Source organism: Schistocerca piceifrons, chromosome 1 (genome assembly GCF_021461385.2).
Source record: "Schistocerca piceifrons isolate TAMUIC-IGC-003096 chromosome 1, iqSchPice1.1, whole genome shotgun sequence".
Classification (NCBI taxonomy): Eukaryota; Metazoa; Arthropoda; class Insecta; order Orthoptera; family Acrididae; genus Schistocerca; species Schistocerca piceifrons.
Genome location: NC_060138.1, coordinates 216,416,353 through 216,441,685, shown reverse-complemented (window position 1 = coordinate 216,441,685; position 25,333 = coordinate 216,416,353). Strand labels below are relative to the sequence as shown.

The window sequence follows — 25,333 nt, the reverse complement described above, 5'->3', positions numbered from 1 at the left end:
AGAAGAAACAGGGACATCACACAAATTATGGAGGAGTATGATGATTCCAAATTTATATAAAAAATTCATGCTACTACTTTTTGATCTCACGCTTGAGAAACTGGTGCCTATGAATGAAATGTGAAATTGTCTTTCCAACATAAAGCTTTGTGCTTGTAGTAAGCCTAATAAACATTTGATATTGGTACTTCATGAATTATGTTCTGTAGTGTTTTAAAAATGACATTTTGTGCCAAAACAGTGTCGTTTATTTGGTGTGTGTTGCAATTGCTGCAATATTAGAAAGGCCCATTTTGTTTTATCTAACAGACAGTGACAAAATAGACATAATCAGATCGAGAAACCACACTAGGCTTAGGTTATTATTTGTAGCAACAGCTTTTTCAGTATTAGACAACGACATTTAGATTTTTCATGTAGCAAAACTTAGATGAACTTCGATGAGGTAATAGATTCTTTCGCAAAAAGCAAAGCATGCCATGTAAAGCTGTAGCAACATTAGAGGGAAAAAATGCTAGGACCTAAGGATTGAAGAAATGTGTACTGTCTTGCTTGTCTCTTGTCTTTACTGGTTTTATGTATTCTATTTTTAATTTTATGTCATACAAAACAGTAATTTATTAGCTAATAGGCAATAAAGAGTGCAAATTTTCTGAGTGTTCTTGTTCTCCTGGTTACAATTAACGCCACCCAGTATTAATTGCGTTTCTTAATTTTTTTATTTTATTTTTTTATTTATTTTTAAATAAAAGAAGTGGGGCAGGATGTCAAACTGGCTGAGTGGGAGCAGGAGAGGCACCACAGGACATTTTAATTTCCACTGTCCTGAATGTAGTTTGATGGCATGCATTACAAAATATACACATTTGAGTTGCACAGAGCGAAATACAGTGATGTGCAGAAGAAGAATGCTCTGTGAAGAGGTGTGGCACTGCACTTTGGCACACTTAAGACCAAATAACATGTCTTACATTTTCTTGAACGTATATGTTTTTATGTATAGGACTGTTCAGAAAGCTGTGGACTACAAAATGAACATATATTTGAAAAGTCGATTTTTGTAAATTTTTGACGTCCTATCTCAAGCACTCGAGGAAGGGTAGATTCCACACTATTGGGTAGTTTCAACTATTCGCTGCATTTCAAATGCTCGGTTTCATCTTCTAGCACATATAGCATTATGCCATAATAAAGAACCAAATGTGAGATAATACAGTACTGGTTCTCTAAGAGAATTTATATCCCGAAAACAACACTGAAAAGCTTAACATCAAGTCAAGGCCTACTTCATAGTTTTGAACACAATCTCATTTTGCTTATGCAGTATCAAAAAATCGGGCAATGATTGTAATCAGATAAACTGGCGGGTTACAGCTTGAGAAACTCTTTCTAGTGTATTGGATTTTATTTTTGTTGTTGCCATTGGCAGTGCCAGCAATATTTGTTTGTTCATATTACAGGAGAATTTCATGTGTACCTAATACAATAGCCATTGCTCTTTCACTTGCAGGATGGTTTGGAAGGTCTTCTGCAGAGTTTAGTGCAGTTGCTGGCATCAGCAGATGTGAATGTTGTGACATGTGCTGCTGGTATTCTCTCAAATCTCACTTGCAACAACCAGCGGAACAAAGTTACAGTATGTCAGGTTGGCGGAGTAGATGCCCTCGTAAATACCATTCGAAATGCTGGTGACCGTGAAGAAATAACTGAACCTGCGGTATGTGCACTTCGCCACTTGACATCTCGTCATATTGAAGCAGAAATGGCACAGAATGCAGTTCGTGCTAACTATGGAATGCAAGTCATTGTAAAGTTACTGCAGGCACCATCTCGTTGGCCTCTTGTTAAGGCAGTCATTGGACTGATACGAAACTTGGCTCTGTGCCCTGCCAATCATGCTCCACTGCGTGAACATGGTGCAATTCATCATCTTGTGCGACTTCTTATGAGAGCATTCCAGGATACGCAGAGAGTAAGTACTCAAAGTCATTTATTTCTCACACATTCTCTGAACTGTACTTACTTAGTATAATGTTCCATATGAAATCTAAGTCTAAGTCATGAAAATTTGTTTAACTCTGTTAGTTTTGTAGATCCTATTTCATATTTATTTATTTATATTTTCTTCCCAATGTCACCTTCCTTTCATGTGACTTACCTTCCTTTCATGTGACTTTATTCTTTCTGCCTTTGATTCGATTCTGTTTGATCCAAATTTCATTTTATTCCACAGAAATTATAATCAAAAGAGCTGGTTAGAATTTGGACATCACTGTAATATGAGCCCTGTGCCTTAACCATTATGCCACCACACTATTTATCAATTAGTGCTTTTGGGGCCCCACGTGTGTGGGTGTGGGTGTGGGTGTGTGCGTGTGTGTGTGTGTGTGTGTGTGTGTGTGTGTGTTCGTGTTCGTGTTCGTTCTTCCTATCCTTTGCAGTACAAATATGATAGATTCCGCAACCTTGATTCTATAGAAGATAGATCATTGCTTCTTGAATTCAGGAGAATGTCCATTTTTTCTTAAAATGGTTCTGTATGTAAACTTCAGATCTTCTCTAACTTTTCAACATTTCTGTTGCAGTGGACTTACCTCCTGGAGCACTGTATCCAGTTACCTGGTTTTCATAAAGTTTCTAGTCCATCTTTCCATGTTTTTTTGTATACTGCATCTACGTAACATGTTGTGTGCATTGTTGTGCTTTCATGTTCTACTTATGATGGGGACAGTCTTTCCTGTACTCAGTTCTAATTTACTCTAGGAGTGATGCTTCAGCAAGTGCATGTGGAGATGCAGAACAGAGTTAATGGAACACCCACACACAATCTTACCCTTCACTCAGCTTGTTCGAACTTGCAGATTACTAATTGTACAAAATTGGAATTAGAGTAATTGTGTTTCAGAAGAGATGTACTGTATTTCATTTAATTTTGTTTAAAAATATCGATGTTTTAGATGATATGTGGAAGGAAGACAGCAATACCATATTTTCTGATTGTTGCCAAATAGTTGATATGCGGCAAGCAAACTTTTTAGTTATTGAAATTAGGTGAACATTATGCAATTGAAATCTTCACAATAACTCATATATTCACATACTAAAAGTTGGAAATGTGTCGGAGGTGTATAACACGAGATAATTGGAGTTAAGTGTGGTGCATAATGCTCCACTCTTACGTCAGTAGTGATCACCAGTGTGGTTTCATTATGAGAAACAGATCCCTAGGTTTTAATCGATGTGTTATTACATTTTATGATCACTCTACTTATTTCAAACATAACCAAAAAAATTAAGATGTATGCATGCTAATTGAGGTACGAAAACTTGTCTGAAACAGGCTAACTGGAATTGCAAGAAAGATGAATAGTGGCACAAAATACAGTAACTCAGCATACAGTAATTATATCACAAAGTGATATCTCTTTTGTGTAATAAAGATTGAATTCCTGAAATTTTTTTAACTTCATTTGTAGGTGGTTGCTGTTAATGATCTTGTAATTAAAATATCGGGAATCTCCACTTGTTCATTATACATGCGGGAAACTTACACACTTGGCTCTTTTCACGATCACATATGCTTGAAGTGTCACTGTCACTGGTTTTTTTTATGAAATGATTATTTTCTTTGCTGAATTTTCCAAAACAGTTTCATTCTGCATACTTTTTCCATTGTGGCTTGTGAATAGTAGCCAACTTATTTATAATCTCTCAAGGTGACTTTCCTAACAGCTTTGTTGGTGAGTGCTTCATCTGCAGACAGAGTAAATTTATTATTATACCTGCCCACATAATCTTTAACTTGTGTCCATATTGTTTCTGTCAGATTGAAATGGCAGTAATAAGGTAGCAGCGTAAGTTCCACCTATTAAGATTACCACTTACGTCATAATTATGATTCTTTGGCTTGGTAGACGCCTTTTCAACAGCAGAACAGTAAGAAACATAATCAACAACAACTTGGTAAAAAGTCAATTTTCTGTTTTCTCTGTTTTAAATATCTGGGGACAGTTTGGGAGAAAACCTTGTGAGGTGTCTGTCTACAGGAGTAGTAGTCTGCCTCCTTTGCTAGATGATACAGTCATTTTTCCTTTAATTGTGCTATCCGTCCAACCCTGCTTGAGAACATGGCCAGAATGGATCGACATTTCATCAGGTCCCACCATTTCATCGAAATTTTTTCTATGGATTTGCCTTACCTATATCTTACATGCCCATCAACACTGCCACATAAATGTCCATAGCAAAAATCCTAGTTGTGCATGTAGAACTGAAGGTAACATTGTGTACCAGCATTGAAAACGACTTTTTTCCTGAAGGATAATAAATAATTAGATGTTTTCTGCACTATCTGATAATTATTAATAAGAAAACACATACGGCATTAGCAAATTAATGTATGTTGGGAATTGTCCTAAAGTTTTCAGCTTCCTCTCTCTCTCTCTCTCTCTCTCTCTCTCTCTCTCTCTCTCTCTCTCTCTTTTTTTCAAACATGTACTTGCCAGTCTCCACAGCAGTTTCCTTGTTGTACTGAAAGCTACGACAGTTCATTTGATCACTTCATTAATTGAAAAAAGTGATCCACTATTAAGTTTTTCTTTCTCTATGTAGGCATTTAATGCACAGAATGTTCTCTCAACTGTAAGAATGCAGAGTCTCGCAACAACAACATTGAATAAAATGTTCTCAGGCTTCCAGCCACACCAGGTGATTGAAATACCACGAGTGTCAACTCACTATTGTGTAGTAGAATCACTGTTGCTGGAACAATGTTGTATATTCTAGCTGCCACATATTTTGTCACTGGTGCTCATGGCATCGCTTGATGAGGGCATACATTGACTTCACGTTTGCTGCACCCCCTGCAACCTTGCAGTCATTGGATCCCACATTGCACAAAGCTGCTGGTTGCCATCATTAAGAATGTTTTCAGTGATTTGTACTTCAATGGCTTCTTTAATTAAACAGTTCCAGAAACCATCAGTGTGAGCCACAAAGAAGGTTTCATGATGCAGTCAATGTATGCCCATACATGGCGATTCTATGAACACCAGAGATGTCACAGCCAGCAGCTAGATGAAAGGAGGACATAAAAATAGCAGCCCATCAATAATCAGTCACTCCATTTAACATTGGTCAAAAAGAGTGCTTGTTTGACAGCTCATGGCATTTTAAGTACTTGACGCAGCTGGAAGGCTGAGAATATTTTATTCGGTTTCTCTCGACTGACCATCTGCTGCTATCCTCTATATGAAGTCAGACTTCTCCGCTTGTAACATGTGACTAACTTGCTTCTAATATTGTTCAGTATCACACAACACCTAAACTGAGTCCCACAGGCATAAGAAATGAAGGCAAACAAAATCACAGCATGTAACGAATAATCACAGAGGATAGCAAGCTGCCTGAAACTGAAGCATAGTGTAAGAGGTAAGTTTTGTAGTTGTACGAGTGAAGGTTTGGTGACTGTTGGTCATTACTACAGTCATATGTCTCATGAGATTTGCTATGCTGAATATTGTAGATTTGGGAAGTTTGGAAGTGGTGGGACTGAAGGTTTGTGAACTGAACTGCTGGTGATTGATTCAGGTACAGGTCTTGTGAATTTGGCTGAAAGCGTTCTGTGCTTCCTGTGTGAGCCTCACCCAACTACTTCCTTCATAGCTGTCAATCCTAAATTAATTTCGGCCAGGGCATAGTTTCGTGTAATTCTTGGTTTCATATTCAATAGCTGAAGTTTTTGTTGCAGCGTCAGTCTATAGCCAGCAGTGGCAGCCAGCAGCCAGGAGCTTATGCTGATGGTGTTCGCATGGAAGAAATTGTTGAAGGAACTGTTGGAGCTTTGCATATTTTGGCACGTGAATCGAACAACAGAGCTATTATCCGTGGACAGATGGTTATACCAATCTTTGTTCAGGTACTTGTTGTTTGTTTCTGTATGTAGTAATACAGATACATCATTTTTCAATCCAAGGAGAAAAGAGCAATTTAAACTATACAAAATTTGTGTGTTGCCATGTAATCAAAGTGCAACATGGCCAAAATATTTTGCCTTCATCTGGGGATTAATATTGAATTAAGTACTGGAGATCGTGCTTGTCATGAAATGCAGATGTTTTTAACATTCCAGGATAAGTTCTGCATTGGTAATTCACATAAAGCAGTATAATGTTTCATGATGACTGCATCAACTTGTTAGAGCACAAACCATTATGTCAGTATCTGGCAGGGCTGCACTAAGCTGCTAAGAGCAGTCACATGGTAAGTATAAAGCTGATTGATACAAACGAAATAATGGTTAATGCAGCATAGCTTTTGTCGATTGATTTTGCTACCTAATACATACACGCCACCTACCAGATACAACTACCATAGTATTCACTCCAAATTCAGAGATTCATCTTTTTTGCATAATATCCCTGGGCTTAGATTTGTACATCACAATTATGCAGACAGTGATTTTCTGTCATTCATTCCCAAGTGTGAATCAAAAGTATGTGTGTAGACTGTCCAGGCTACCTTTTTTCCTTCAGTGTCGTTTACATTTGTAACTGGTGAAGCATAAGGGATAGATGTAATAGAAAGCATACATATTTTGTTTTGGTCAAATGCAGTCTTTCATATTGCCGAGTCATATATAGTACATGTATTCCTTCTGATTGTCTCTTGAAGTAAATATGCTGACCACTTCATCAGTGCCTTCACAGCAGAAATTTGATGTCTTGTTTCAGATGGAAGCTACATATCATCGTTGAAGAAACAATACCGCATAACTGACAAATTGCCGATTTTTCGCTTTTCAGTCAGATGATGTCATTGACCGTACGCACATCTCCTCTTAACACCATAATGATGAATTTTTAATTATTTACCATGAAAAAATTATTTAAAACAATACCGTGTACGTGTCACAGCAAATAAATAGATGGCAATACCGCAGAACTGTAGAGAATTAAATACCGCCTATCTACAATCTATGGATACTGTAAACAATACCGTGTAAATATAAAAGTGCGTGCAGCCACAGCACATTGTTACTGCCTTATTACGTGTTTAACAGTGCTTGGAAGTGGTTCCATGGTTGTAGCTTCATTCGTGATAATGGACAGCGATATAGATGATCTTTTTACTGAAGAAGAAATTGTTTTTCAGCTGAAATCAGCTTATGAAAGCGGGGAATCGTTCCTGAGAGTGACTGATAGCAGTAAGAAAATTGTTTTATGATTCACCTTTGAATGTTGCTGGCACCGCAAGTGTCTTACTGTGATATAAATCAGAACGCCCCCACTTCACTTGTTCTATGCTTTATTCATTCCTGCCAAAGATTTCTAGACTGTCCACTTTCTTGTAGGATCTCCCTTAAATGCACAACAAACAACAGGCGAGAAAAGTCGTAATGCTGAAGTTACATGTACCAAAGAAGAATTAATTTCGTATATGGGGTTCTCGGTTCCTGCAACATCTAATGACGCAGGTAAATTTTCTTGGGATTATTGTTAATAGTATTACTGATGCCGTCATTCTCATAAATAAATGAATTTGAGCTTCATCTTTGTCTGCTTAAATTAATATATAAATATTTTTCCATCTAGAAACTTCAGTGGCTGTATCCAATAATGCTCAAAATGAAACCACAGTCACTGTTTCCACTAGAGACGACAGTACTTCACCCTCATTGCTATGCGATGGTGCTTATTGTTTGCCAAACACTCTGGATAAATTTTTGGAAGATCACGGGAGCAATAATGATGCTGACAGTGAAGGCCAAGAATTTTATGGTGACGTAAGCAGTGACAGGGCAAGGAAGTCTAAACCATATCTTCAGGATGTCGAATGCTGAAATGCCAATAAAATTCTGAGAATGCGTGGACAGGTGTATATTAGATACAAAAGGAGTGGAATTGGTAAAATCACTCATGATTCTCCAAGTGAGGCATGAAAATTAGGTCCAACATGTACTTCGAAGATGTACCAGAAATCCGTTCAGAAGAAGTGTCATCAATTTTCTGCTGATCATAGGCAGGCAGTATTTAACACATTTTGGGAAACGATGACATGGGATCAGAGAAAGGTTTACATTATCAATTTTGTGGACGTAATTCCAACCAAACGTCCAGGGAAGAACACTGGCGAATCCAGGAGAAAAGGGACATTCATTTATCATTTGAAAAATGAGGTGGGGAAACATAAAGTATGCAAAAAGATGTTTCTCAGTACTCTTGGGATTAAAGAATGGACAGTCCGATATTGGCTGGGTAATTCCACACGTGGGATGAGTCCTGATACAGAATCGTCACGACCTCAAATCAGACAGACGAAGAAGAATGATGAGAGAACCTTCACGAAAGAATTCCTGGACTCTCTTCCGAAACTTCCGACACATTACTGCAGGAAATCCTCCTCGAAGTTATACCTTGAGCCTATTCTACAATCCAAACAACAGCTGTATGGACTCTATGTGGAAAAATATCGTGCGGAGAAGGTTTCACCATTGAGTTGAGCTACCTTTAACTTGATTTTAGAAGATGGTAATATTAGCTTATTTTCCCCCAAGAAATACCAGTGCAACTTGTGTTGTAGTTACAGGCTTGGTAACTTGAGTGAAGTCGTGTGGAAGCAACGCACAGAACAGAAAGAGCAGCCAAGGATGCCAAAAGATGCTGACAAGAAAGAAGCCCAGCAAAAGCTCTGCTCAGTGTACACCATGGACTTACAGGCCGTGAAAGTAGCTCCATTTCTAAGTGCAAGTGCAGTTTATTATAAAACAAAGATGGCTGTTCATAACTTTACAATGTATAATTTAGGAAGTCGTGATGCAGTATGTTACTGGTTCAATGAAACGCAAGGTGATTTGGTTGTATTATGTTTTGCCTCATGCATCGTGGACACTCTATCCAGGACGTATAAAGAAAATCCCGTTCAAGTCATTCTGTATTCTGCTGGCTGCACATATCTTTTAAGATTAGCAATTGATACTGGAGTATTGATTACACAAAAGTTTTTGGAGAAAGGCCATACTTAGATGTAATGTGACTCAGTGCACAGTTCCATTGAGTGCAAGCTTAAAGGACGTGAAGTTACACTTCCTAACCAATACGCTATGATATCTAAAGAAGCGAGAAAAAGTCACAACCATACGAAGCCTATTACCTAGATTACTCCTTTTTCATGAACTACAAAGAGAAAAGTTTGTGGCTGTATGACCCAATTAGGCCTGGCAGAGCTGTAAAAAATGAGCCTACAGTTACCAATCTGAGGATGCTACAGTACCGCCCAAATGGTATTATTTACTACAAGTGCTCTTTCAACGAGGTGTGGCAGGAATTACCGAGGCGTCTGAGGAAAATTCTTGGAGATGTTTGCTTCCCGAAACTATACAAGGAAAGACGGAAAATCAAGAAATCCAAATGGGATCATTTACAACAACTTAAATCTGTTCTTCCTAAAGATTGTCACAGTTATTATGACAACATTCCTTATGAATGAACATTATCACGGAGGTAACTGTGTGACGAGTGTCACTGCAGTGTAATTCTCTGTTGCTGCTTTGAGTGATGATTAGGATTTTTCTTGAAGAAATGTCCAGACATTATCACAACTATGTAAACAGTATATTTATTTAAAATGTTTGTATGAAGTGTTTCAATAAAAATGATTAATGCTCCAAAACGTGTTCTTACTAGCTTTCTCAACACCAAATACCAACGGAAATGTGTCAAGTCGTGCCGGGAGACTGACAAACGCGGTATTGTTTCTTCACCAACGATATGGTAGATTTCCCAAGCCACACACATCTGTCAGTTTTATCATGTATCCCATTACTATCCTGACTTGAAATCAGTGACCTAGTTATTCCAAAGATTATTCATTATTGATTTATTCTCATGGAGCATTTGTCAGTATAAAGTTTCCATTCTGTTAATGCTACAGTGAGAAGTTGTTGTTTTTTGAGTAAATGAGCTTGTTATCAGTAACAAACTCTGTTAGCTTGTTATGAACATTTTTTTGTTAACCAATTCCTTTTTTATATTCTGGACATTTCCTCACAGAGTAAAAATAAATAAATAAACATTTTTCATTTGTTGCTATTATTGGGCCTACACTTTAATTTTATATGTACATTTTGTATCACCGTTGGCTCTCAAATTAGGCTTCAGAGTTAACTAGCTTCCACATTCCATAAAATCCAAAAACAAAATTTATTTAGCATCTCAAAAAATAGTAGCAATAACCTTTCTGGCACTTTGACAAACTTTCTAGGCTTGGCCGCATATCATTGACTGCCAGTTGTATAGGCAGTAAATGTCTTGTCACCAGTCATGATTCTCTTTAGTAGCCATTCTGCATCAGGCATAAAAAAAAGCGCAGAGAAGCTGCCATCCATCGCTTTTGACGGTTCTCAAAAAGGAGTTTTGAACAGAATGACTACGATGAAGCTCTCTGTATGTTGTTGAATTTTGGGGTGCCACTGGCCTGTGCTCATCTGAATTCAGGATGCACTAGTGTGTTCTAAAAATTAAGGGTTTGGGGAGTGGTTTTCCTTTGTATCTGGTCACTTCATGTGTGTCAGGGTAAGTCTAGGATGTTTATGTGATACAAGGGAGAGTTCATTATCTAGATTTTGGTTGAGAATGTGGAACGATGATTGTGTTTCCTTGTAGCATTCTTTTTATTTGTTTTAGATGATGTGAGAATGATAGGCTGTCTTAAAAGATGTCAAATATGTGTGTGTGTGTCATAGCTGCCAGCAACTGAGGTAATCTTTGAAGCTTTATGTTGGAAGACTTGAAAACATTTGGGGGTAATATCTACTGCCTTAGATGACATTTCTGAGCCATACAGGACGACTGGAAATACGAGCTGGCGCCAGAGAAGAAGTTGACATTCCACTGTTAATCCTTCCGCCTTCATGATGGGGTACAGTCTAAATAAGAGTGTGCAAGTTTTGCTTGCAGGTTTCGTGATATGTTTGCTCCAGGTAAGACATTGGTCAGTTTCCAGGCCTAAATATGTTACCGAATCATGCCAAGGCAAATCTCTGCCGCAAATGGAGAATTGTTAGCTTGGAGTTCGATCTTGATCATGAAATACATTGTTTGGCATTTTCTCAGTTAATTATCATTATCGAAATGTTGCACTACCTGTGTAATTTTGTCCAATTGTTGCCACATTTTGTTGCTTATGAAAAGGAGGTTGTGACAACTCTTGTATATAACTGAAATGGCATAGAGAACTGTCTCACCATTGACCTGTTTACAGATGTCATTTGTGCAAATAGTGTTCAGGACGGTGCATAAGACTGAACCTTGTGGTACTGCTGTCCCAGTCAGTCATGTTTAGCTGGATGCAGTACCGTCTCTTACAAAAAACTGATGTTCGCAAGAAGTGAAGTGATAATCCTGAGTATGTGCTCTGGGCATCTAGGTTGGTTGAGTTTGTAAATGAGTCCATTGTGCCAGGTATGGTAAAATGACGTTTCTGTGTCCATGAATACTGCTCCCGTTGATTCTCTGTTTGTCGTGGCTAGACAAATATGTTCTACCAAGTGCAGAGATTGTTGGATGGTGGAATGCTTAACGCAGATACCAAACAGCTCAGCCATAAGGATGTTGTGCTCTCTTGAGGATTTGGAGGAGGGCAGTGAGCATTGTTAGTTCTAGGATTTTACTGAGACCTGTTAAAAGTTCAGTGAGTGGTATGTTTTTGTCGATTTTTTGAAGAGTGATGACCTTTGCAGTTTTGCACTCCAAGGGGAAATAAGATAGTTTTAAGCAAGCACTTTAAAAGTTTGTTCGGTATGTTGTAGCAGGAGGGATGGGTCTATTAGGAGTGGGACTGCAGATATGGCCAGGACCAGGGGATTGGTGGTTCCCACGATGCTGATTAGGGCACATGTTGTTGGCTCGCTAATGGACGGGAATTTTGCTTTTGGGCACTTACCTGAGCCACTCATCTGAATACCGTTCCTTGCTGTGTGTCATTGTTAACATCAGTGATAATGTGAATCCAAAATTGTTATTCTAATAGTGGTTTTGCCGTAACTTATGCCACTTAATGGTTGTTGTATGCACAAATGTATTTGGTGGAATGGCTCTCCGTTGCCAGGTTGTGTACCAGATCTTCTATGTTTCAAGTTTAAATCCCCTCCTGTAATTACAAGAAAACTGATATCTAATGTACCCCAAAGGATCTGCTCTTAAATAATGAAGGGGGCGTGGGGTGGTAAGTCGAAATGATGTGCCAAATATATTGCCATAACTTGACTTATACACCAGCTGCCTCAATACTTTGTGTCGCAGTAGGTCTATGGTATGTAACGTTCACTGCTTTATTTCTTCGTTGATTGTCTTCAATGTCGATGTACTGCATTGCTACGTTGGCTGAAAAATTGTGGGTGGAAGTTCCACACTGACACATTTGCATTTCACAGTTCTTTACTTTCACTGTTCACAACCCCCCAATAATACACAGTTATACAGCCAGTGCACTGTTGTTTAACTTTCGGTAAGTCTCATTAATAGGTTGCAAGCAAACATAAACATACTGCTACAGTAGTTTACTGTTGAAAATTTACGAACAGTAAAAACCTAACCCCACAGTTCTTGCTGCATAATACAGTACATATAGAATGGACTGACGTTGTTTCTAGCACACGGCCTATTACCATTAGAAACCAATGTTTATAATTAGCACAGAATTTATATTTGTTTATGAGTCAACAATAGAATTTAAGTTACGAAGCAATTACTGATTTCACCCTATAATGAAAGATACTAACTAGGCATAGTCAAAATAAATTAGGAAATTGATGACATACGCAAAACTAGATCTGGTGTTATATTCTTTACAATTGAGTACCAACCTTTTCCTTTTATGAAAATGCAGATTATACTCGCATATATTAATGGTAATTAGTCAGACATGAAAAAATGAATTTTAAGGAGGCAGATGGGAAAAAAAAAGAGGGGAAGTAAAAATATCCCAGCTTGCTTCGTCACAGGTACAGAAGTACCTTCTGCCTTCGGGTAGAACAGTGACTCTGCCACTGGGATGGCTGACATGATCAGCTCAATGGATAGTGTAATTTTCAGTTGTGAAGCATTCTTCAGGTTTTGTGAGAGTTTCCATCAGAGACGCAATATCAGTGGCGAGACAGTCTAGGAAATCTTGAAGAGAGGTATTCTTGTCTTTTATGCCACTGGCATTCCAGTTTAGAATTTTGAGTTCCCAGGGACTAGCGGATCTATCAGAGGAGATTAATGTCATGAATCCCTCTGCCAGGAATATTATTTTGAATTTGCCTTTAGATGCAGCTTTCACCATTGCAGTGGTGTCCTTAAATGTGCTGATGGCGCTACTCAGGTTTATTCCTGCAAACATTTGACATAATTTGTGCATCTTGTCTACTGTGCCGGAGATTGCATGTGGCTGAGGGTCAGCAAACAACTGCAGCTGAGGCCCTGGGAGGGTAGCCTCTTCATTCTATGGTGAGAAGGGTGGCTATTGTGGTGGGATAGTGTGAGCCCAAATGGATGATGGTCAGGGTGAAATGTGAACAGTATAGCGAACTCATGTGGGCCAAGCACAGTTGCTCTCCAGCGGTCACAGAAGAACCGCTGGAACTAGCAGTGCTAGCAGCCAGTGCTGTGACCACAGTAGCAGACCGCAGCAGATGGCTCGCCATCAATTTTATTTGGGTTGGGCAACGGCTGGGTCTCATTGCACAAGGCACACTTCATCAAAATTCCTCGACTCTTTTTACATTTTTACATATGCTGGACAATTGTCCTCCAGCAGAGTCGATGCACTTGGGAGTGTGGTAGCTGTGCTGGGCACCATGATGACCTTGTTGTCAATGGGACGTTAATCTCTTATTTTCCTTCCTTAGAAATTGTAGGATCTTAATTGTTTGGTCACAGTTTCATGCAAAACACACTGATAAATCTGAGAAAAGCTGTCCGACTGTTGAGATCATGTGAACTGTCAGTTTTCACCCTTTTTTTTTAGGCTACAGGCAGGTTGCTAGATGGATACTTTCACATCATAATGAATATTTGACCTTCCACTCTTAAACAAATCACACTATCGATGCCCATCTTCACTTATCGCATATGATCAGAGAACAGCACAAATTTTGCATTGGGGGCCACAACAGCTCTGAGAGTTTTGCCACTGAAAATGACCTATGGACATGATTTCACACTTGGTGGGGCTTCCAAATGTGATTTATATTGAACATCTCCTAATTTGTATGCAAAGCGACATGCCTTTCCCACTGTCGCAACACAAAGCATTTTGACATACTATGTGAGTCAATGTAGTGACTGTTATGTTCCTCTTTCTGCTTCACACATGCTATAAAAATAGATGTTTATTTCTAAGTACCCCTTGTTCATTGCCTTTACTTGTGGCATATCTGATTTGACTTTGACACCATAATTACTCTACATCCACCAGCCATTTTATCACATTTTATAATCCCCACCGCATGTATGCCACTGCCCCCTCCCGCGCCACCCTTACACTATATCACCTACTCACTAAATAGTCTCAAAGGCACTGCCATCCAGTTGCTAGATCTATTCTTTATGAGACTAAGATTAGCCTTGTAAGGTATTCTCCATTTAAAGCGAACAGGTCAGATGATAGGGAGCAATCTTCTTGTATATCTCTTAATCTGATTGATGATGAATATTTCTCACTTATGTTGTTACAAATTTCTTTGAAAACTGCTGTCAGCTTCTTGAACAAGTCAATCCAATCCTGTTGAATGATTTCTGACACAAATTTGTTCTCAGGCTGTTAATGCTGTCACCATTCTAGTTACAAATCAGGTTCTACTCACTTTCCTAAAATGAAAATAGTGGTATCCAAGTACTGGCTGTATCTTATGTTTCAGCTATCTGCTAAAAAACGTATAATATTTTTCCTGAATGAAAAATTAGATAAGTGAGTACTGTATTTCCTAACAATTTTCTCTTCCCACTCCCCCTCCCACTTTTTCAGAGCAGTTATTGTTGTATCAAGCAGTGCTTTGTGTCATTCTTTAGTTTTGTGACTCCTGCTGACAATATCAGTTGTGACAAACTGCCTATTGACTTCTGTCTCGGGTTCTTCGGCTGACGTTCATCTAATGAACGTCGGCTGAAGAACCCGAGACAGAAGCCAATAGGCAGTTTGTCCATAAGTGGCCACGAAAGCCTGAACAATTTTGTAATATCAGTTGTCTTCTTCATTCCATATCCTTCAACTGATCGTTTTCAGTGTCCATTCCTATCATGTTCTTTTGGCTACACTTAAGCATATCATTCAGAGCCCTTTCTCCTTTTCAGACACTAAATACAGTGCTTCTGCTGCAACATCTTATAATCTATTCTCTCATTGTTGAGTTTTCCATATAGTTCTTCCTAATGTAAAGAGAATTTCTTCAAATTCTATCAATTTCCAATTACAATTTGCTATTCCAAAGCAATGTGACAGCTTTGTTTTGTTTCCATTCCAGTTTTCCCCCTTCTTCTGAAACATTGCATCTCTCTGATTGTGTGTCCAACATCTTGCACTTCAAACTTTCCCGATTTTAATATTTTTGGCTTTTGTGTTTACACCTGGCAGGTTTGGTTAGGAAGGGGGTTATAGCTGCCTCTAGACTGTCAATAATATTGATCAATTAAGCAATGGAAAATCCAGGATGGAATGTAACAATACGAGAAAAGGAAAGTTGCAACCATATAGCGGAGATACTGAGTCACAATAGGCACAATAAAAAGATTCACACAATCATAGCTTTCGGCCATTAAGGCCTTTGTCAGCAATAGACACACATACACTACTGCTGACAAAGGCCTTAATGGCCGAAAGCTATGATTGTGTGAATCTTTTTATTGTGCCTATCACGGCCCAGCATCTCCACTATATGGTGAGTAGCAACTTTCCTTTTCTTGTAATAATACTTCATACTGATATTGACAGATCTACTGAAATTAGATTTTTGTTGCAAAAACTGGTTCTACTGTGTAGTCTCTGGCTAATTTTGTATATATTTTTCCAGTGCAGTCCCACACAGGTGAGTGCAAAACTATTTATTTTGCGTGATTTTTTTTGTGCTGTGTAAACTGAATTGTGGAAGTGTCCTCAAAATCTTTGTAACACATGTTCATTTTAGAATTACTAGACTTCTGTAGGGGTTTGCTAGCTGTGTATGGTGTGTAAATGAGTATAATAACAAACAAAATAAAAACAAGCAATACTATGAGGAAAATTATCTGGAAACAAATAAGCAACTATCAGTAAAGAAGTTAAATTCATTGGGGACTAATTATGGTAAGTGCAAAAAAAAGAACAACTTGAGTTGATGGGCTACTCGTGTCCAACCAACACTTTGGTACTTGTCATGAACTTTTGCAAGACCACGTAATCCCTTCTAATTCAAGTATAACCAAAATTTGAGCTTTAAAAACATATACAAACCTTTCCTTGCCTTATGTAATATTTCAAGCTTTCTGTAATAACTATGCAGTTTCCCATCACAGTTGGGCTTGACTGAGGTGACGTTTAAGTGCAAAGTTTAGTTTTAAAAATAATGTATAGTGATTGAGAGATGCTGAGTTGACTTGAGAATGAGCATCTTTTTTAAGTATCAATGTAACCATTTACAAAAGTACATTAAATTAGTGAGTTCCATATTTGGAAAGTTGATATAGTCATTTGGGCTGCTTATCCCCAAGTCTCTCAGTAAATTTTATGGTCAGTGCTCCTCTCTTCTTATACCACTCTTTCATCCGTTTGCTTCCTCTTTTTCTTTCCATGAGTGCAAAGGCAACCCAGGGGCCAAATAACAGCTTGTGTCCATCATGTTTCCCCTCTGAAATTCAACATGAAGTTTGCACAATTTCACACCACTGTCTAGAACCAACTGTCAGTGGATGTACAAGATTATTTACAACCTAGGGACCTCATGATAACCAGGAGAAACAATCTTACCAGAGAACTAAGTGGGGTAGTAATCCATAATCTTTCACTTAAAGCAGAAACTAACTATTTATGATTATCTACTATACTCATACTCACACACATCTGTTAGGGTACACCCAAAGACATTAAGCTTGTACTTAAGTTGGAAGCACCATTTATTCTTCAGTATTATTTTAGGAGCTTGAGCGTCCTTAGATGTATATTCAGTTCGCAAATGTGCCCTAAGCACATACACCCTAAACTTATAAATGCTTACTTTATCAAACATATTGTTAAAGATTCCCATTTCCTCTATCTCATACTTTGAAATCCTAGTTAAATTACAGCATATGTACCAAAAGGCTGATTACCATGCTTAAATTCTACATTAAACATGTTATCGTTGTGTGGCCCACTTTGCCTACATTTCCATGTTTGTCTCCTAAGCAGATGACATCATAGTCTCATCCTCCGACGAAGTTCCAACATCCACACATGACATTATGCCACTCTCCAGCAACATATCCATGCTCTCCATCTTCACAAACAAACAAACAGTGGCTAATGGTGACGGTTCACGTGAACAGTATTCAAAGAACTTAATAATGCCTCATCGCCTATATACATTTCACTTCATACACTATCGCAAGGCAGCAATGCTTGATTGTTAGGCTGAGTTTATTCTTTATGTTTAAAGTCACCAGCTTATCTTTAACAATACGCTTCAAAATATAAGCATACTGCTTCCATCTGTTCCAGTCAAATTCTTTGAACAGTGTAACGTTACGCAATCTGGAGTTATCAGTCCTGCATGATACTGGACTGTGTGTTGCCCGTTGATCCGTGTGAGCTGTGTCAGTTCAAATCCAATATGCACAGACCTCTCCGTTTCAACATTCTTAAAGCGCATATCATTTGCTCTGCTGCAGAACACCTGCTACTGACACTGCAGTGTAGGTTTCTTCACAATCCTTGCTGTACCAAGATCATGGAGCAGATGCATGCATAGATGGTCCCTAAAGCTAGAGTACATAGACCACATTTCCGCACAAACCAGTTTATAAATTTTCATTGAGTATGTTGGTGTAAACAGAACTGAGAATTATGTAATGTTCAGTAATGTCAGAGGTTAATATTTGATTAACACCAATGTTATTAAACCTTTCCCAGACAAATGATTATTTTCTATAACTTGTTATTTCATCTGTTCTACACAAAGTAATTTGTCATACAGTTTGATTACTTTTTTATGAATGTTGTTTAAAGTTGCACTGTAAAGAAAGCAAAAGCAAGGTGAAACTGGTATTGAGTTGGGGGCTTTGTAAGCATGCAATGTGTATCAGTAAAAGTACGTTTGGCCCTGATAATTTGCTTTGCTTCCAGTGATGTATTTTTATATCAGTAAGTGTTACAGTATATTTTGTATGGAATAAAATTTGCTTTTAGCTTCGGCTCTCATGCACTGGAGATATATCATGATAAACTGCTGATTTTACTCCAGAAGTTATTTTGCCTCCTGCCTTCATTAATATGTAGATTGGATGCATTGAGCAATGAACAGCTTGCTAAACGTGCTTCAAAGCCAGTTTTGGTTCAGTGAAATATTCTATTTGCATATTAATTCAAGTAATATTCCAGCTAATTTGAAACCTTATTTTAGTCATTTTTTATAATTATTTTACATAACTTTCTTCTGTTATATAAATTTCTGATTATCTTTGTACAGCTTCTGTTTAACGAGATAGAGAACATACAGAGAGTTGCTGCAGGAGTCCTCTGCGAACTAGCAGCAGACAAAGAAGGAGCAGAAATGATTGAACAAGAAGGTGCCACAGCTCCCCTTACAGAATTATTGCATTCAAGGAATGAAGGAGTTGGTGAGTTATTTATTTGTTGCTGAATGTGTAATGATCTCTCATAATGAGCAACTGTTGTTCACTGAATGAGGTAATATGGTGATAAGGCAGTGGACTCACATTTGGGAGGATGTTGGTTCAAATCCATGCCTGGCCGTGTAGAATTAGGTTTTCTGTGGTTCCCCTAACTTGCTCAAGGCAAGTGCAAGGAGGTTTCCTTTGAAAATACCGTTTTCCCCCCTCTCATCCTCTCGTGTAGGGCAATGATGCATGTTTTGTCACACAATACCTCAAACAGTAAGAAGCCTGGAACTGGAAATGATAAGGTGCTGGGTGAATATATCAATATTATGAAAAAGATGTTTGCTACTCACCATATAGCGGAGAGCCTGAGTAGCAGATAGGCACAGCAAAATGCTTCACGAAATGAGTCCAACAAGGCCTTTGTACAGGGGAAAAAAACCACACACACACAGTCTCTGGCACTGAAGCCAAACATTTTATGTCTTTTTTATTTTCACCTTTTAGAAGAATGTATTGTTAAAATGTGACCACACACACACACACACACACACACACACACACTCCGCCATAGTCTCTGGCACTGAAGCCAACATTTTGTGTCTTTTTTTTTTTAATTTTCAACTTTTAGAAGAGTGTATTGTTAAAATATGACAACACTTAAGATCTAGCCGCAGAGGCAATCGAAAGACTATTAACAAAAAATTAGAATAATATTTTAGAATCACACGTAAGAAGAATTTGAAAAATCCAGAAAATATTTACTCAGACAAAATTTAATTTGTGTAATTGGTTAGAAAATGAATGTTCGAAATGATGCTTAACAAAAGAGCAAAAAAATACACATTGTTTGACAGTTCTTAAACAGAATTACAAGGAGTTGGAAATGAATACGTTAACCAACATAATGTTATTGGCTTGAGCTGAGCTCACACATCACACAGTTGCTTGGTTCAGCTCAGACTGTGAAACAAATACAGAATACACATTAAAATTACATAACAGAAGTAAATTGTAGATCACACACTGGTCTTTGGCCTTGACATAATAAACTGGAAACAAAGGTACTGTGCCCGTTTAACCAATACAAGCTTTAAGATAGCCAGACAATTGAAAATACAAATCTTATGAATCAATTTGAATACTAGGATGGTCAGAATAAAACGCACATAAAATCTTAGAGAATAAATGCAGGAGTGTTTTAAATACAAGAGATTTTTCATTAAAAGTCTGAACAGTTGAGCATTCAAATAAGACATTGTAACAATTCAGTGTCTGTACATAATCAGGTAATATTGGAACTAGAACTGGCCAAAATGTGAGCCCTGTTCCAATTGTCTTATGAATAATTTGGGCATATTCTAGTTACCAAGGATGCTGATCCACATCAAAAACACAGGCAAAATAACGGCCACTAGCAAAAGCTACACAAAGCTATAGGCATGAATCTAAAACAGATTTCAGAGACAAAGCCTCAGCAAAGAGCAGGGGTTTTCATGAGTTACATCCAGCACTTAATCACATGCAAAACGAGGGGCTTACCCTGTATTTGTACAGCAAAAATAGGTGAAATAAGGAATGCTGGTAAGACCACATCCACCAACCATAGCAGCAGAAATGGGAATTGCGCCAGCTCAGAAAGCACAAGTGACAATCACAAAGGTAGAGGGAAGCCCTGAGTTTTGAAGTGGTGCAGGCAAACTCTTCACAGTAAATGATCACCAATCACTACACATCAAGCAGATCTCAGCCTCCAGCAACCAAATCCCTGTTAGCATTCAGAACACCCAGCAAGGCAAGACCCTGCAGAGAGCTATGCTTGCCATTAAAATCCTTCAAAGAGCCGCAAGACTGTCCCCTAGCGAGAACCAGAAATACATCGCTAAGAAATGAATGTCAAAGAAGTTCAATGTGCAGCCAGAAATTGCTACAAGTGCATGTGCAACTCAATACCATCCTGTTCATTAGTTGCTTGTAATGAATTGAGGTGGTTTTACCCATTTTCTTGATTGTGTGTACTTTTTGGTGTGCAGGCCCTACAGAAGAAGATTCTGTTTGATGTAACATTCCCTCTGTTACTTTTGTTGCATTTTGGAAACTTCACTTTCTGTTGTTCGCTCAGTGGAAAAGGAATATTTCATACTGCTGTATGGAGTGGACTGATCTTTTTTGGAAACAGGATGAACTTGTCCATATTTGTTAAATTGTAATGTGCCTATTCAGTATTAGTGACAATGATATATCGCTCCACCTCCATTTATTGAGCCAGTCCCAATTAATTACTTCATACAATTTCATGATGTAGTGCATTAACGTTTACCTAAAAGACAGATTTTGGTTCAGACGTTAATGGCTGTAATTGACAACAGGTAACTGCAGATCATAAACTATATTAAGACACAAAGGAATTACAGAATTGGATGTAAGCAGGCATTGATTGAAATCAGTGGGTAAATTGAAAATTTTGTACTGAACCTTGATTCGAAGCCGGGTCTCCTGCTTACTAGGCAGATGCTCCGACAGCTAAGCCACCCAGACACAGTAGTCATTGCAACTGCACGAACTACTCTAGCACACCTCTCGTCAGACCCAAATTCTCAAGTTATCGCCACACTGGCAATGTAGTGTCCCTTGGCCAATATCCTCATTACTCGCACATTTCAACAGACATTTCTGAAAGAACAGGCACTACATATATACATTAAAACATTGTTTCTTGTTGCAATTGTTCTTTCTCCAAAATTTTCAAACTGAATTTATTCTTACAAGTAGTTCAGGAATATTTTGAAAGCGGCATCTCGACGCGCGCGCGCCCACACACACACACACACACACACACACACACACTTCATGGCTCAATATACCATTGGACAAAAGAATAAGCTTAAGAAAGGTGCCAAAGGGGGGGGGGGGTTAACTGTAACTTGTGATGGTAAATGCTCCATAGCTTTAAATATAAATAAAGTAATTTACAATTGATATATTACCCATGTTGTATGGACCCTGACTTCAGTATTTGGAGTCCTACTTCACTTCTTTTGGGTAATTGATTTCCTTTCAGTGCAAATTATGAGGTTGAGTAACTGTATTGTAGTATGTCCACTACAAATGGGCTAAAACAATATGTTGTATTGTACATTATATTCGCTTCCTGTGTTGTTGATTAACTGGTGTTAAATTTGCTCTCACTAAGTAGTGTTTTTAGTACCATGTATCATAAGAATGTACCCGTGGATATCTAACTCCATATGATAAACTTAAGCTTTGGAGTTCTCAAGAGTATGTACAGTAGTTATGAAGCTTGTATCGTATATTCTTTTTTTATTAAGTTAGTAATATTTGTTGTTTCTGTTAGCAACCTATGCCGCAGCTGTTCTATTCCGAATGTCTGAAGACAAACCACAAGATTACAAAAAACGACTGTCAATGGAGTTAACAAACTCTCTGTTCAGAGAGGAACAAATTATGTGGAATGGAGGTGACATACCAATAGGACCAGATTTGCAGGTATGACTTTTGGTTTTATTAATCTGCATTGTATCAGACTTAGCCTTTGTCAAGGTTGCGTTTTATTGCTGTTGCAGACACGTACTACTAGAATGTAGCATTTTTGTCAGTTCAGATAGCAGTTTTGAAGAATATAGGTAAAAGTATAAAAAATTTAACACCAGTTTTGTTGTGTTGTTACATGTTGTGGCAAAGTTGTGAAGAAATCTAAAATTGATGAAGTCTTCATGGTTTTTCCAAGAAAGCCTGCACTCCCATATAGATCTGAGATTAATAAGAGTTAATAGATAATGCAATGTTTAACTAAAAGTGGCTTCATACTTTATTAATGAATTTAATAAGCTTTGCTGAGACATAATCTGTGAAAACTCAACTAGTCGTAGTTTGTAGTCCAAATACTGTGTAACAAATTGTAACATAGTAGAAAGAATATTTTTGTCATTAGGATAATTTGTATTAGAATGAAAAATACTATGATGAAAAGTGGTTTAAATGAATTACATTACATGAGCAACTGTGATGCAGTATTGTGAGTCTTGTGCTAGAACAAATGATCATCTTAGCAGGCACTAAAATCTTTGATATTGTGTGAGAATCCACACTAATCAAGGTTGTGAAGTATAAAATAACATCAAGAACAGAGACAGTAACAAATAGTGTGCACTATGAAACATGGAGCAGTGCTGGTAATAACACGAAAGAAGAGATTTAAACAGATATGAGACAGTGACCATCAACATTTTATGGCTTCTCACCTATTTGTGTATAACCTTTAATAATATTCATTTTCCCCTCTACCTCTCCTCCACCTCTCCTCCCATGCTCTACCTCTCCTCCCATCCTCTACCTCTCCTCCCATCCTCTACTTCTCCTCCACCTCTCCTCCCGCCCTCCACCTCTCCTCCCGCCCTCCACCTCTCCTCCCCCCCGTCCACCTCTCCTCCCGCCCTCCACCTCTCCTCCCGCCCTCCACCTCTCCTCCCGCCCTCCACCTCTCCTCCCGCCCTCCACCTCTCGTCCCGCCCTCCACCTCTCGTCCCGCCCTCCACCTCTCGTCCCGCCCTCCACCTCTCCTTACTCCTTCCCCACCTCCCACATCACTTCTCATATATTATCTCTCTGTGTGCATAGTTTCTCATGACATTATGTAGCATTTGACTAGTAGTAACGAGAATCAATGTACTATACATATTCTATCACTACTTGGCCCGTATATGCACGGGTGACAATTGCTACACATCGGATGCTACATCACTACATGTATGGGTATGCTTTTTATCCGTTTCTGGTGCCACACAGGTTTTTGCTTTTGCTTTTCTAACACTATCTTGAATGAGTTAAATGCACTGTACATCTGACACATGGTGTTGAAAAATATGTCGTGGAGTAAGAGCTTGATTCATTTATAAAAGGTTTGTACCAATTGTGTTACAAAAACAGCATTCATGAAGTTTTAGTTATAAGGATGGTGACTTTCACAGACTGTCAAAATGATTAATCTAATTTGCAACTATTGTTGATGGGGGGGGGGGGGAGGGGGGGGATAAGTAATTGTGTGAAGAGTCTTGTCCTGAAATTGATCCGATTATGCTTTCTACTTGAAACCAATTTTTTGTCCCTATTTGTGCCTGTTGTTGCAGATTAACCTTGTGGTTGAAATAACATATTTCATCACTAATAGTGAAATAAATTTTTTAAGAAGTTGTATTGCCAAGCTCATTTCTCTTTCTTCGTCTCCTAAAAGGCTTTCCACTTGCTGCAGGTGCTGTAATTGTCAACTTCACATACACTAGTAATTTTTGAAAGAGAATTCCTTTGATATTTTTTCTTACTCTCCACTCTCTCCCTCCAGAGCAGTGCCTAACACTTTCAAATAATCTGCAGTACTAAAGTTCTGTTCAAATCCGGCACTCTTCATATATTGTTGTAAAGAGTAGTGTGTCTTATTTGTAGAAATAGAGAAACAGAAAATAAACTAACATATTTTTGAAACACTTAAAACAATAATGTGAAAGCCTTTTTCTTATGCTTGGAGAAAGAAACAAGTTTTGACAGCTGTAATTTGTTGCTGCCTGATGAATGTCGCCTTTGAGCAAGCAATGATGGCTATTTTATAAATCATTAAACTCCTTTTTTCTTAAAGAATGTTAATCAACATTGCTACTAAAAGACATGAAAGAACCATTCATTGCTGCTGAAGTAGTTGAAAGAACAGTTTTGTAGCTGCCTGTTTTTCCAATTAAATAAACACCAAACGGAGTGTAATATTTTTTGTTTTAATTTGCTTTATTTTCTAACAACTGAAAATGAGTTGTAAGCCACAAAAAGGAAGAAAATACAAGAACATGTTTTTACTCAAGTTCTTCAGTCAAGGTGCCACTGACATTTAATGAGGGGAAATTAGCTATAAATGAAAAATGGGAAGTATATTAACACAATGAAGTAATTGTTTTAGGTGGCATTACAAAAGACGCTATTGTGTAAAATATATATGTATTGTGTTTGTTGTAGCAATAAAGGTATTTTCCACGAGTGGTGATATTAGTGTTATAAGGCACCCTTACTTGGTTAAAGTTTACAAAAATTTCCATGTAATGTCATTTCAGTTATTCATTGTACTTCCCCCCCCTCTTATAGCTCCTAACACATTATTGATTTGTTGCCAGTCTCAACTACAAACTGGTATAATAATTAGTGTTTCAACTGTGAATCTCTTTTCTCCACTTACGGTTTCAGGTAGTAGTGAAAAGGACATTGATATAAAGTAACATTTATTGGAATTGTTTGGCAGCTAAAATTGTTCCCCAGTGGTAGTGATCTTTTCTGCTGTTTAGAATCTTCATGTCTTAACAATGTTTGCTGTGTGATAATGTTAGTATTTTGTATTTTCTAAGAAACTCAGAGGTTACCAGTTTTAGATTGTTAATACTGAAAACATCTACAGAAACAGAGCTTTTATTCAGCGTTATCATAATCTCATTTCCCCCCCTAAATCCCAG

At 38.0% G+C, this 25,333-nt stretch overlaps 1 protein-coding gene across 1 annotated transcript in view; it reads left to right on the top strand.

The window, feature by feature from the left end:
- LOC124802914 (armadillo segment polarity protein) overlaps positions 1-25,333 on the top strand; it is an 89,306-nt gene that overhangs the window by 44,330 nt on the left and 19,643 nt on the right. The window contains 4 exon segments of the mRNA XM_047263987.1: positions 1,511-1,972; positions 5,750-5,917; positions 18,677-18,827; positions 22,183-22,334. Coding sequence (XP_047119943.1) covers positions 1,511-1,972; positions 5,750-5,917; positions 18,677-18,827; positions 22,183-22,334 — 933 coding nt within the window.